At 41.2% G+C, this 14495-nt stretch overlaps 1 protein-coding gene across 14 annotated transcripts in view; it reads right to left on the minus strand.

Annotated features, from left to right (window-relative positions):
* Nucleotides 1-870: 870 nt before the first annotated feature.
* MICAL3 (microtubule associated monooxygenase, calponin and LIM domain containing 3) overlaps nt 871-14495 on the minus strand; it is a 155753-nt gene continuing 142128 nt past the window's right edge. For 11 of the 14 annotated variants that reach the window (XM_085230526.1, XM_085230521.1, XM_085230515.1 and 8 more), the window contains 4 exons: nt 9196-9261; nt 6846-6945; nt 5928-6001; nt 871-5843 (listed from right to left, as the gene is read on the minus strand). In XM_085230526.1, the coding sequence (XP_085086652.1) occupies nt 5659-5843; nt 5928-6001; nt 6846-6945; nt 9196-9261 (425 nt within the window). In that variant the 3' untranslated portion in view covers nt 871-5658. The remainder of the gene's footprint in view (nt 5844-5927; nt 6002-6845; nt 6946-9195; nt 9262-14495) is intronic. The other 3 variants (XM_085230538.1, XM_085230470.1, XM_085230458.1) reach the window with 1 other exon arrangement.

Here is a 14495-nt window from a genome sequence, read left to right on the forward strand (position 1 = left end):
GCTTTAAAACAACCAGTTTTTCCTCTGTTTTGATGATGGTTGGACAGGCAGGCAGGCAAGATTCATCATTACGGTTTTCCCCAGCTGGGATTTCCCTCAAAATCCTGTGTGTTCTCTGCCTCTCGAACAAATGGCACATCGAGTCTTATGATGTGCTTCACATACTTGATGACAGCAGTGCTGCTGACTGGGTACAATACCTCTGGGCTTCAAGTTCCTGGAGTTTACAGGACACAACACCCAGCACTTGAGCTGAACATCTGTTCTTTTCCAACAGGAGATGCCCAAATGAACAAGTTTTTCTTGACACATAAGCTGGTGAGGTTTAATGTCTGAATCCTTCCAGTCTGCTGATGGGACGCTGCTCTGGAGCTGCAGATAGTATATCTTAGCTATACCTTCCTAAGCTGCCACACTGCAGATGAAATGCAGGCGTGCAGTAATAGAGGCTTAAAACAATGTGGAAAGTCAATGGAGAGGTGCTGATGTCAGTCCTTGTTGTACTAAGCCCAGCTATGCCAGGGTTCATGCAAGTACTACATATGCTAAGGAAGTGAACTACAACTACAGAAACCAAATCCTAGTTCCTACAATCACCTTCACCCCTTTTTGGTGTTTATTGTCACAGAAGAAGCAATGTAAACTTGGAGAAAGGTGTATTACATATTGGGGCTGTATCAAGATTGATTTGGTTTTTATTTCAGATAATTCAGATGGGCTCAGTGTTCCAACAATAACAAAAAAAAGCTGAAGTGGAGCCGTGGAACACCTGGCCTTTTATCTCAAGATCACCTTCCTCCAGCTCCTGACTTCCTCATCAGCTGTGGGAGTGGATGCATGGGAAACAAACGGTAACTCCACGAACAAAAAGAAAAAATAATTAATGACTTTATTTTTTTTCTTTTTTTCTTTTAGTTCAGTTGGCCATCTGAGGTGCTAAAATCTCAACACCAACAAAGCAAGTGTGCATAAAAACAAATGATAAAACAACCAAACAGAAAAGAGGCTGGAACAGTTCTGGTGTTTTTTGTTGTTGTTGTTGTTTAACAAGTAGGGTATATACGCTTTTCTGTTAACACTCCATACATGCCAACCATAAAAGCCTTGAACAATCTGAATATCAGAGATCACTCTCATTCAAAAGGGAAGATGCCAAGGCATATCCCTTCACCTGGAACAGACTTCACACACACGCACGCATGCACACGCAGATACAGAGAATATTTAAATTACTGTAATGCCATCAGAACTTGGCATCCTCCACACCTACTTTCAATGACATTCTCATCTGCCTGCTACCCTGTCTATAGCAGTACTGAGAGCAATCCAAAAGTGGAGGCATTTGGAAAGCTTCTAATCTCTGTTACTTTGCAACAGTCAAGAGCAGGCGATCTCCCTCCACCAACTATGTACAAGCTGGTTATTAGTATGCTTTAGAGTTCTCTTTATTGCAGACAGTGATGATTTAAATTCCCATACAGCCATATTGTGGCTTTTCAGTTTGTACTCAGGAGATTTTATAATGCAACACCTTTCTAGTCTGCTGGCGCTTGGTGTAAACATTTAATTGAAAACTCATTTTAAAAGAATGTTAACCAAACAAGGTGTAGCTGTGAAAATTTTAGGAACAGCTGCTAAGAAAATAGAAATGCTGGCTGCTCTAGATCATGCAGTCTAGACCACTTATAATACTTCATAATGTTCAGGATTAGGATGTATAAAAATATTAAAAACCACCAGAGTGCACACAAATGTGGTGACTAGCTCTATGCAAGCACCGTGTTCTAACAGAGGCCTAGGCATTGCACAAACTCAGGTTCTTGACCGCAGGGGTAACCCATGGATCCACTGGTGTCTTTACATACAAACAAATATTTACATAAAATGCAGAGACAGAGAGTAGCACAGACTTTTAAAACTTGTAGTTTGCTTGAAAATATGTTTAGCAACGCAGTTTGTATCATGCCCTAGCGAGACCATGGGGTTTTGGTTAGCTGAAAAAAAAAAAAAGGAGCATGTCTGGAAGTTGGAGCTGAAAGATGCTCTTGTCATCTCCCCATGCATAGTTCTCTGAAGCTCAGGATTTTACAGCCACTTGTGAGCTTAAGTGAAAAGACGTAAAAGGAACAGTTGGGAAAAAAAATGTATTTGTACTGTGAAAACAGCAGATTGGGTGTTTTGGCAGTCTTCACTCCCCCATCCTTACTTGCTTCCTGGGTGTTTCCAGGAGGTGATATCACCTCCTCCTTTCCCCTTAGGGGACTGAAGTGCTTGCCACATCCTCAGCGTGCCCATTTGGAAACAAGGGTGGGTTAGGTTCTGAGCTTTGCGCTCCTCCCATGACACGGAGGAAGGAGCCAGCCCCTGGTATGGGGACCGTCTCATAGGGGCATACAAGCAGATACCTTTGCATGCCTAATTCTCAGAAGCTGAGGGCCTTCTCACTTCCTTCACGTGCATGATGGACACGTCATTGAATACACATGCTGCTTTGCACCTGGATAGCACAAGAAGCTAGAACATCCTACTTGGATTCTGATACAAATAAGGGATCTTGTGATCACAAGAGCCTTCTTTAGCTTTAAAAATACAAAGTTTGAATTAAAAATATTCAGACAGTAAAAAAACCCAGTATCTGGTATGTAAGTTATATTCTTAAAGTGCAACTGAACAGCAAATACAAGTTGTGCCTTTTAAAACCATTTGATATAAAAAGGCCTTTTAAGGTTTCCTTTCATGTACTTTCAATTAATTGTGTGCGCGATGTTAGGTCTCCACTTTCATTCCACGTGCTGGAGGACTTCAGCACAACTCAGGGAGTTCAGTTGTAGGATATGCATTTTTCCCCTGCAGTAGGGCATTACACCCTCAAGTGATATGACTCAGGCAGTGAAAAAATCTGGCCCATGTCCCCCAGCATGGAAAGGGATAGGTACTAACCTGGTATGTCTTCTTTATACAGCTCACATTCAGCGATCTTTTGTTAAAAGTTAAATATGGTCCATATACACTACAAAAGGGACTGAGGCTGATTCTCTGCACAGGACAGTTTACTGTAAATTGCTGAGGTTCTCTCTTTCTTCTCTCCTCTGCAGGTTCCACTAGCCCCTCATGCAGACTATGTAACCTACTACCACCACTAGTTTGACTCCTATAGCTGGCCTCTGCACTGGAAAACAGGGAGTACTCTGCTAACCGAATCCTGGTTGTAGGCCAACACTCCTCAAGAATTTTGTCCAGTGAGGTTGGTATAGGGGTAAGACTTTCTAACATGCATAGTTACTAAGTTGCTCTGAAGCTGCCCACCTGCTTTGTTTCACAGCATGTGTTTAATTTCTAATGCCTTAAATGACAATGGTAAAGAGGAGAAAGGAGGAAACTCCTGAAGTATAAAAAACAAGTTTCCGTAGTTAGCAATCAGTCCTGCTCACAGACCTTGGAGACCATCCTACCCATTCTTCCTCGGCATGAGATATATTCATCCATCAGAGGTGACCTCAGGTTATAGACTGCTGGCCTCTCTGAAGGAGGCAGAGAGTCAACAGCGAGAAACCATATTAACATTTATCCTGGGGCAAAGAATTAAAGGATGTTCAGCCCTGCTTGGGCATCTTGCACCAACAGTGTATGTTCAAGCTGAAAGAGCCACCATGCTGTATGAATATGCTTGGGAATGGAACACCTTTCCAAAGACACTGGAGAGCAGGCTTAGTACTTCCTTAACGCGAAAAGAAAATAGGAAACAACTCAAGGGGAAAAACAAAAACGAATTAAAAACAACTTCTTGACACATTACATTAAGGATGGGACACAGACCCAACACACAGTGCTATTTCAGCTCTGTGCAACAAGTTAAGGATGCTCCTGAATCTGTTAAACAGTGGATGGTGCTGAATTGCTAAGTGCATGACCTGCGCATTATTTAACATACAATTATAATGAGTACCCTCCTAGCTTAAAAGCAGCAGCTTCACCAGCTGAGCCAAAAGGAGCTTCTTCCAACAGGAAGCAACAGGAAATGTGCTATTTTTGTTTTCATGAAAGTCCCTCTAGCTGTATTTCAGGAGTATGAAGGTCCCATCTTTCAGTGAGAAAGGGACACATGGGATATTTCTGCCTTACATTTTTGGCTTTCTCATTATAAAAATTTTAAATTTAAATAAATTATAGGTTTATTAGTCCAACAGAGGGATTTTTGGGATGCAGAAGAAAAGTATGCTAGGAACACAAAATAGATTCTTACAACTCCACAAGTGTGCAGGATTTTATCATAAAGGAAATCTTGCTAGGGCAGGATGCGTCCATGGGGTCCATAAAGACTGCCCTTGCTCTGAAAGAGGGACCAATCTGCAGTAGTGCCTTCCTCTAATAGAGTTAAAACACTCCCCCATTCCCCCTCGAATATGTGTAACATTAAAATTATTATAAGAACACTAATAAATAGCCACAGGTAACAACATCCAGTAATTTAGAAGTGGAAGTTGTAGGATGCAGCAGGCACACACTCCTATCACTCATCCTTTTTTTTTTTTTTTTTTCCTAAAAGATACAAAAATGAATTTTCTTTCAAGTATTAAAAAAATAAGTTAATCGACATAAAAGGGTCAAAGTGACTGAGGGCCCAGGCAGGTCTTAAGCTTCGTTTCCAATGTGCAAAAACAAAATATAGAGGAAAAAATAAAAACACTGAAAAGTCTTAATGGTGGTTTCAGTCACTTAAGGGCTTCTCCCTTTTAGGAGCTGAACAGCCAGGGAATGCTGCTTGGTAACACCCCCTGCCCCAGCGCACACTCAACACTGTCCCACAGTCAGTTTTTCCAGTGTCAAAACAGTCACAATAAAAACAGAACGAAGAAGCCCATCAGCCTCTGAGCTGTGGCCAAGAAGATAAAGGCCAGCAGCAGCTGTCTCTCCAGTGTGTAGCAAAGCAGAAGGGCATCTTCCATCTCTTCTTCTCCCCTTCTTCCCCAACAATAACGACTTAGGAGACAGTGATAGGGAGTGAGTCTTCTGATGCCCAAATCTCTTTACAAACCGTGAGGCAGAGAGTTCCATCACGCATAACTAGTAGTATCTCCTCTGTCTCATATTTCTTCATATCCATGCATAATGACCAACTATAAATTTCTTTGGTGGGGAGGAAGACTAAAGCAAAGAAGGTGCTGCCCTGGGCTTCTGGAGCACTCCTGGATAGCTGATTCCACCAAACTGGTTGCTACAGGCTGCTGTGGTTTTCCAGAGAGGGTTGTTGCTTCCCTCCCTTTTGTTAGGACTGTTGTAGTAAAAATGGGAAAGGAATGGACCGCCATAAATCCAGATTAGTTAAGGTACTTCTTCCCTTAACCTCCTTCCCCACACATGGATTATTCCTCTCCCTGCTACCAAACAAAAAGTAAAACGCAGTCAATTGTACTGAACTTCAAGGAGACTCCACAGATTCCACTCATTATCTTCAACATGGCTTGCAGACATGTAAAACTTAAGCTTCTGGAACCAATACACTTATCAAAAGGCTTCTGAGTGCTTCAAACCGAATTGCTGCATGCTGTCGGACCCTTCGGAGATTTCCCCTTCAACATCTTCCTATCCATGTAATTCTGGCGAACTCAGGGTAAGCCAACTGGAGAACACAAACCAGCAGAGGTAAATGTATCGAGCTCAGGACCAGTTCAAGCTAAATCCTTTGGAAAGCATGACTGCCTCCAGGTCCTTGTCTTCCTCTTTTTCTCGAAGCCGTTGCTCCTCAAGGAGAGCCACGAGAGAATCTCTCTGCTCTACTACTTCTAGCATCTCATTCAGGATCCTCTTTTCCTCTGAAAGCTCCTCGTCTGTCTTTAGATGATCTACAGAGATATCAAAAACTGTTAGCACACTCAAGACTAGAAATATGCGCATACAAACTACGAGGTAATCTTTATTGCTCTCACCTTCCACTGCCATCCTCTCCCGGAGTTCCTGTTGTAATCGACTCTGCCTGTCTTCCAGTTCTAGCTCCCGTGCACTGGAAAGGAAACACACCAGAAGTTCAAGTTCTGGATGTATTCAAATACTCTGTACAATTGCTCCATGTCTGTTCTCAATTTTTTCTCCCCTTGTAGATATCTGCTATGCATTTTCTCAATCTGTTTTAGAACAACTTTAAAGATAACTGATGTATGGAACTAGATTTTTAAAGATTAAAACAGTGTGAAACACTGGGAACAAGCAAAGCTGCAGTCACTGTAAAATCTTACCTTACCTCAATGTTATGTGCGATTTGCCACTCTAAAGACAAATTACTTAACAACTAAGGTCATGCCAGGGCATTGCCATTTCAGATTCCAATGCAGACAACATCTTGAGGCTTTTCTGACAAAGGCACCAAAAGACACCAAGCTTCCACACTGCTCAGGTCAGCTGCTGTACTCAGAAACTAATTCCAGTGAATTTGCACCACGGGAACTAAGAAAGCTCACAGATTTTTTACAGGAAAAAAATCTGTCATGTGAGCCCAAATGAGGAGCACTGGAGTCCCACTGCAGGCAGAGAAGAGGGGCCATATGACAAAGGTAACAGAATTAAGCAGTTTGGCTACACTTAGAAGCCATTCATTATTTCTTCGTCACTCAGTAATATGCTGTGTTTTATCCAAGAAGAGCTTGGAAAGGACTCAGAACTGAACAAATATCCTTACTGCACACGTGCAAATAGTTCTTGTACTCTTCTGAAAGTTTGATCCCTATTTCAGCCAAGAATCAAACTGTAAGACTGCTGACTTTCAGGCACTATAGGGAAGACAGTACTGACAGATCTTCCACTGCTATTTATAAAATAATCCCTCTTTCGAAGTTTGCACATTGACTTACAAGATCATCAGTTCGGACTCATAGCGAACCAAGGCATTCTTCTCCTGCACCAGCTTGAACCATTCTTGCATCAGCTTGGGATCATCCTTCTTTCCCATGCCTGCAAAGAAGAAACTTGGTAAGATTGAGGCAAAATGCTACACAATCCTTACAAGCCCAAATGGCAAAAACAACAATGGGGCAAAATGTGCAAAGAAAGCCGAGCAAGATGCTGCCAGAGCACTCCCAAGCAGGGTCCATTCAGTTTGCCTCGAGCACACAAAAGAGTGGAAGTCATCTCCAAAAGGATTCTCTTGTCTTTGGAGTCTGATTTTTATTATTATTTTTCGCTTTCTGATTTTCTTGTGATTGCTTGTTTCTTCCTCACATTTACTGCAGAAAGCCCACACTTCTGTATTTCACTTTTCCTTTCATTAGAAGAGCTTTATAATTCCTCATGCCAGCTACTTAAGTGTATGCTCATCAGAAATAGATTCAATTGCCACTCTACATCTTATTTTCTCCAATTGCACATCCTCAATCGTTAACATCTCATCTTTTTTCAATAGCTAAATGAGTGTTTTTGACTGCTCCTCCTAGCCACACGCATCTATCCACCCTGACAAGCCCCTGTGCACAGTAAGCACAGAAACTACTTCTGCTGTATTGCACATCAGCACCAGAAAGAAAGAGAGAACCCCCAGACACATTTGCTAATGTGAAAGTGGAAGCAAAAAAAATCTTGGGCCATGGTATTTCTTGGTTGGTATTTATTTTTTAAACCAATTCATAAATTGATGCAGTAGAACACTGATCAATCTCACATCTGTCAGAAATTACCTAGAATAAACTGCAGAATTCTGTTCCCAAACCCTTTTGTAGATTTTTACCAAACACAAGAGCTTACCAGGAAAATTCCTCCTGGCAGTCTCTTGTTTTGGGCCACTGAATTCACTTTGAATTATCTGCAGATGAGTGCCTTGATCTTACCCAACGCCATCAAGAACCTTGGCAACTCACCTACATGCACAGAAACGGAGGCAAGAGTATGGCCTCAAAGTGAGCCCTACAGCATTTCCTGCCACGTATGGTTGGCATTCTAAAGTAACTAACAGCCCTAAGTTTGTTATTAAGGCTACATACTATCTACACCAAGAGCAAAACCAATTAATTAGTCATTTTGATTCCAAAAATAATCATGCAGCAAGCTTGCTATTTAAACTCTAGGAAAGACTACACAAATATCACATTAATGACTATTAATGGTCAGGTCTGTGACCTGACTTCATCCTTCTGATCTCAGAGAATTGCTGCACTGGAGTGAAGTAAAAACAGGCCTACAATTCCATTGAACTGCAACTTAGTCTGAGAACATCTGCCTTTGAAAAATTGACAGAGCAGACCCTTGGGAAATATCAGACCCAGCTGTACAACCCTAAGAGCTTCCAGCTCTCTGGGCTTGATATCAGTGTGTTGCTCATTTCCAAGCACTCCTTTCTGAGCATCTCTGCACAATATGCCCATATGGCGGCAGGAGAGGGAGACGGTACATGCAGATGTCCAGTGCAGTGGCGCATGAAAACACTGGGAAGTCTCCCTGTCCCTTCCAATGCCAGGATGTACAGAAAACAAATGCCTCTAAGAAAAAGCCAAAAACACAGCACTACTGACCTATGGAATATATTAAGTATTTTTAAACAGCCAACGAGCAGAGGAAGAATGGTAGGATTGGAGAGAGAGCACTGACAACTGACATGAAGGAGTACCATGGAAAGCAAAGTAAGTGGTTAGCAAAATTACACCATGAACACACAAACGGCACCCTTCCCCCATGCCTTGGCAATGGAAACTCTACGGCAAACTCCATTTGAGACAGTTAAAGAACTCACTCAGCAAGACAGATGAGGGAAAACTAGTCTAACTCAAGGTTTGTTTACTTTTAAAGTTCACGGAAGTCTTGCAAACCAGTCCTTTAAAAAGACACAGTATTCCTTTAATCCATGTAAATTAATTAAAAGGCAATTTAAGGAAGCAAATTTTCTTCCCTTACCCCACCTTCCAAATACCTCTCAGGAGGAATGGAGAAATCAAAGCCAGCAAATGCAAACAGAAACTTTTGAGTGTGATGTTACTGCTCCCACCACCGCTCCACCATGCCCGCCATAGCACAGCTGGGACTAACAAAAGGGATACTGTACCTTTAGTAACTTGTCATAGGCCCACAAAGCTGGTTATCAGGTTGCTACTGAGAAGGATGGTTTGGGGAAACAGTAAGAAAAGGCTGGGGACCCTGTGGTCACTAGCTGACTAGTGCTGCTGTGACAACCCAGCTGTGGTCAAGGAGAACAGGGAGCATGTGAGGTTACGTTACCTTCGTGGGCACAGCAAGGGCAGAAGGAGAGAGGTCTACGACGTGGTGTCCCGCCATTGGGCTCAACTTCAATAGGACCAAACGAGGAAGAGGAAGAGGCAGGAGAGGAAAAGGAAGTTGGAAGTGGAACGGAAGAGAGGAAAGGGATGAAATAAAAGACAAGCAAAGGACAAAAAGCGTAAGAGTGAGAAAGGAAGGAAACACAAGAAGAAAAGAAAAAATACGAGAAATGGAGAAGCAGAAACAAGGGAACAGTCTACAGATGAATAATGCCTCTAGCAAGCACAGATAACAGATAAGAGGTAGGCTGAGTATCAGTGAACGCTTACAAGCTGTACAATTCCTAGACAGGAGGTTATTGCTGACTTTTTCCTAACATAAATTTCCAATCACATGGTCTTTAACTGAAAAGTTTGTGAACAAGATGTCAGGACGAGCAGAGATAAATATTTAACTCCTGCTGATAAATCTCAAATTTCAAGCAGGGTTACAAAAAGTCTCGCCTGCATGCATAAGACTCCAGCTGTAAACAGCCAGCCCACCTTATGGCTTTATCAGGCCATGCTCTTATCACCGTGGCAGCATCCACCGATGGAAAAAGCATCCTTTTAAATGCAAAATAATTCCTTCAGGTAGGGAACATCACAGGGAGAATCTGATTCACGTGGAACCCATCTGCCAGGATCTGCCGTGTCAAGCATGGTGAGTACATGTACTGGGTTGGGTGCTTAGAGGAGAATCAGCTTTTACGTGGATAAAAAAATAATTCATGTCAGTTTCTGTGGTGGGAACGATCACCTAAGGGCACTGCATAGATAAAATGGTGAATTTAAAGCTGTCCCTTGACATTCTCATTTCACAAAGCTTACAAGTCCTGTTACATCAGTGACTTATTGAATATTTTCCATCATCACAATCACTCAACGAAGGACAAACATGTCTCATCTCTACAATGGTTCAGCTGCTTCAACACTTACAATCTGCTCTTCAGCTGTACTTAACATTGCAGAGATAAATAGTAGAAAATAACTGGTGCCACTTTAGTAGTTACAGGACAACAAATGCACTAAGGAGGTGATGAGCCTGAAATATCAAAGCCAGCAAACTAAAACACTTCTCAGTGAAGAACCTCATTTATGAATGGGAGGCATTCTATTTGGGAAAAGAAAGCTCCAGAACAATAATATGGTAAGAGTAATTCGTAAAGTGGAGAAGCCAGCAGTTTGATACATACGGTTTAGAGAAAGCTTTACATAACTCTAGACTAGCAGCAATCTGGGAGAGCTTTAGAAGGGACCATCACAGAACTAAAACAGCACATGGAGGACGCACTGGAGTGAGAGGGAGAGCACATCGGCTTCAAAGCCTGTGTCTGAGCAGCAAGGCTTTCTCAGACAGGAAGAAACCTCTGCACTGGGGGCAGGAAGGGGCAACATTAGGAGAGGTTCCACAGTTGGCCACATGACAGTTACAGATAAAGCACCATACCAACATAAGTTGACAGTACCAGAACCTTAATTCTAGTTATTCGGTCTTCCAGCTTCTTCACTTAAAATGAAAAATGCTAGGGCTGCTTTTCCTGGGATTGCCATTTCACAAATTTAGGTTACAAAAGCAAAAACAAGTCCCCAAAACAATGAAACATACAGGCTATCCTCTGTGAAGAAACTTCCATAGAAAGTAGAGCATGTAGTGCGTTATGCCCATTACATTTTTTGTTTCATATCCTACCTTATTCAACATCGATCTTTCACCATATAAGCTCTAATTCATGGCCTACCAGTTCTTTTTGGGGATCGGGAAATAGATATTTAACTATATGGAAGAATCCACTTCAATTTCTCAGGGTTTGAGATTTCATTCAGAATTTTAGGGGGTAGGGTGATATTCCTGACTTAAACACAGTTACATTTCTGAATTTCAAACTACGGAGTTACAGATTTAGTGAGGAATTCCGAATTTGCCATATTTGATCTTAAAATAAATACCTGGTATTGAAAATGCCATTCATTGCAACAATGGCCACAAACTATTAACTTTTGTCATCAGTAAACAAAGTGTCACATCCTAGGAAGAGATACCACCTTTGGTCTCTAGTAAAAAGCCATAGGTCTTACACAGCAGAAGACAATAGTGTAGACACCCTTCCACATCATGTTTTCTTCCTTTGGCATTAGTAGTCCTATTTTTTAACAGAAATATAATCCTCTCCACTCTTGTCTAAGAATAATGTCCTTGAATCGAGTTACGAAGTCTATACTACCTATACGCTTGCTACTGGAAATATTAATATTGCTCTTCATTAAGGTAATGAATATAACCTGCACTATTAAGATATTTTCCAAATATTCCAGTTGCAAATTATAGTTGCATTAGTGAACACAGGTTACACAATTGTTACATTGCTCTGGAAACAACTTCCATCAATCTATGATGATTAACAAGCCTCTGAAGTGTTCCCTATTTCCTGGAGGTCCTAAACAGCAAGAGCAGAGTGAAATGCAGCCTGAAACTTACCTCTTATTGTTCTCTAAAGCTGTGAAAACTGTACCAATTATTAAGACCTAGAATGTGGTAGAATCCAAACTCACAAGTATTGCAAAACATATAACATAGTAGAATTTTAAGCATACTTTTAAAATTTTCTCTAAGGTGATAATGATGAAAACTGCCTCCCCAAACTTGCTAACACAAGTTTCAACGCAGGTGGTACAGATGCCCTAAGCAGACTGAAATGGGAGCTTTCTGATTTTAAGAGGAAAAATATTTTGTAATATTTCCTGAAAGGATAAAGATTTTTCAACAACAGTAACAAGTATTGAAGTGTGTTCCATGTCACATATTTCACTACCCTTTCAGATGAACTTTTTCAAGAAGAGGCCTCTTAAATGTTTCAGAAACAGAAAAGTAGAAAAAAGATCACTTGATGAATGAAAAAGGTTTTACTAATGTACATTGATACATGTATAGACAGTGAATGTATCATCAGATCACTCACATTCCTGCCTACACAGCACAAGTTCTCACTGTGAACATTTATATCTAAACACACTCTCGAGAAGAGCCAAGCACCTCACTGACTACTATAAAAAGACTACACTGTTTCATCTTCCTTGCCTTTCTCACTCGTTTGATTAGACCCAGTAAATCCTTGTATGCCTTCTTACTTCCCCCAAAGCCATCAGTAAACCCACAGTAGACATCACAGCCTTCTCATTACTAGTTAGTGAAATCACCAGCTCATGAGCCCATTAAATTAAAAACATCATCATCACTGCAAGAGAACTTTCCTGATCACAGAGTCATGGACAAGTGGAAAAAAACCCTCTTCTTTTCAAGCAAATTAAAAAACAACAACGAAAATAATGATTCTGTTAACGTGTCCCCTATCACAAAAAAAAAAAATACAGGCTAGGTCAGGCATCATAGGTCTTTATCCACAGCACTATAAGCTGTGTGCTGCCCTGCCGATGGCATTTGTTCCAGGCCTACTTCACCGTGAAACCTTCAAAGCAGAGGTCAGCAGCCTCAAGAAACAAAGATGGCAAGCAGAGGAATTCAAAAGGATGCACAGGAAGACAGCCACATCCCATCAATGATTTGACAGGAATTATCTTGCCTCTGCAAATAGCGCTCCCCAGATCTTTCTGAGTTCACACAGCCATGACAAGAAAGACTTTGTTTGCCACAGCACACTTGAGAGACCGCAGACTTGGCTGAGACATAGAATCTCTAAGGTTGGAAAAGACCTCCAAGAACATCCAGTCCAACCATGAATTGATGGAAATCAGGAGCTAATCCAAGAATAAATGCCAGAGCTCCTAAGCCTCTCCAAAACAAGGAAGAGAAATTTTATAGCAACCATGAAGATATTCCTTCCTTTTCACTCTGTGTTGTTCTTTGTTGCACAAGCTACACTGGACTCTGGTCTTCATTTTATTTTCCTGTTGTTTAAACATCAGTACTTAAGAATGGTTTTCTCCTGTTCTGCTGTAGCTACACAATACTCCTTCGTATTGGGACTGTAGTAAAAATGATCAATTGGGAAGAGGAAAGCAAATCAGAAAGTTTAGGGTGGCAGATACTGTTATCCTTAAGGTACAGCTCCCCATTCTTTGTTTGCAGAAATCCTACAATATGAGAGCTGCAGCAATTCCCGAGAATTGGTGAGTCAACACAAATCACAATTACTTCAGCAGATGTACCACAAACCAAATGGGATCATATTCTTTGCAAAATTTGCATCCAGGAGGCTTCAATTTCTGTATGACTATCTGTGAACTAACCAGGGCAGTTCAGAAATCAGCATATGGCAACACTGGTTAGGAAACCCAGCTCTGAGGCTAATTTCCATTCTCATGCACTGCTATGCTAGCACTTGGCCTTATAAGGCAAGAGCATGACACTTTATAAATTCTTATTCTACAAACAACTCCCATATGCCACTTAACAGCAGATGAAGAACTCTAATTTTATCTCAGTACTTATAACACAGATCAGTTAAACAGAGATCAGGCAAACTGTGGTAGTAACAGGAAATACATGCTTTCCCATCTTTCAGAAATTGTTCATGGTAAGAAATTGAAGTGCTGAAAAATAAAGCTTTAGTGACATTGTTATAAAAGAGCATGAACACAGAAAGCCACCTCTTGCAGAGTAACAGCCACACAATTATAGGCATTATAGAATTGAGGGAAAGGATTCTGACAAGTATCCCAGAAGTACATCACTTGAGGTGTTTGACAGCAGTTTACTAAAACCATGTCGATAAGAATGTGCTCTGAAATACAATCATTCTAAGAAACCTGGGCAAAATTCATGGACCACTGCATTGCCATGCAAACTGAATACTGTCTTTAATCAGCAGAAGAGAGTGGGGAAACGAAAATTGAAAAGAAACCTGGAAAAGCAATAGCTGGAGCAGAACGTGCAAATGATTGCATAGAAGTCCTCTGCATCCCACTAGACCTGAAGACACAGTATTTTAAATAAGCTAATAAAAAGTGAATTCTGGGACACTGTACTTCGAACAAAGTATGAAAAATTTTTAAAAACACAACTTCTCTTTTTTCATGTTTACCCAATGTTCAGCAGAACCTTGTCAAGAAAGAACAAATGTCTGAAATCAACACTGTCAAACATACCAGCCTTCTTCCTGACTCCAACCAAGAGGAAAGCACGACTGGAGTCTGGGCCTGCACCCCCAGTGACTCCCTCCTGGGTGCAAGGAAAATGAAGTCGTCCATTTGAACACAGAGGGAACAACAAAGTTGTCTTCCAGAGTCAGACAGTGAGCTAAA

This window comes from Meleagris gallopavo, chromosome 1 (genome assembly GCF_905368555.1).
Source record: "Meleagris gallopavo chromosome 1, MGAL_WU_HG_1.1, whole genome shotgun sequence".
NCBI lineage: Eukaryota > Metazoa > Chordata > Aves > Galliformes > Phasianidae > Meleagris > Meleagris gallopavo.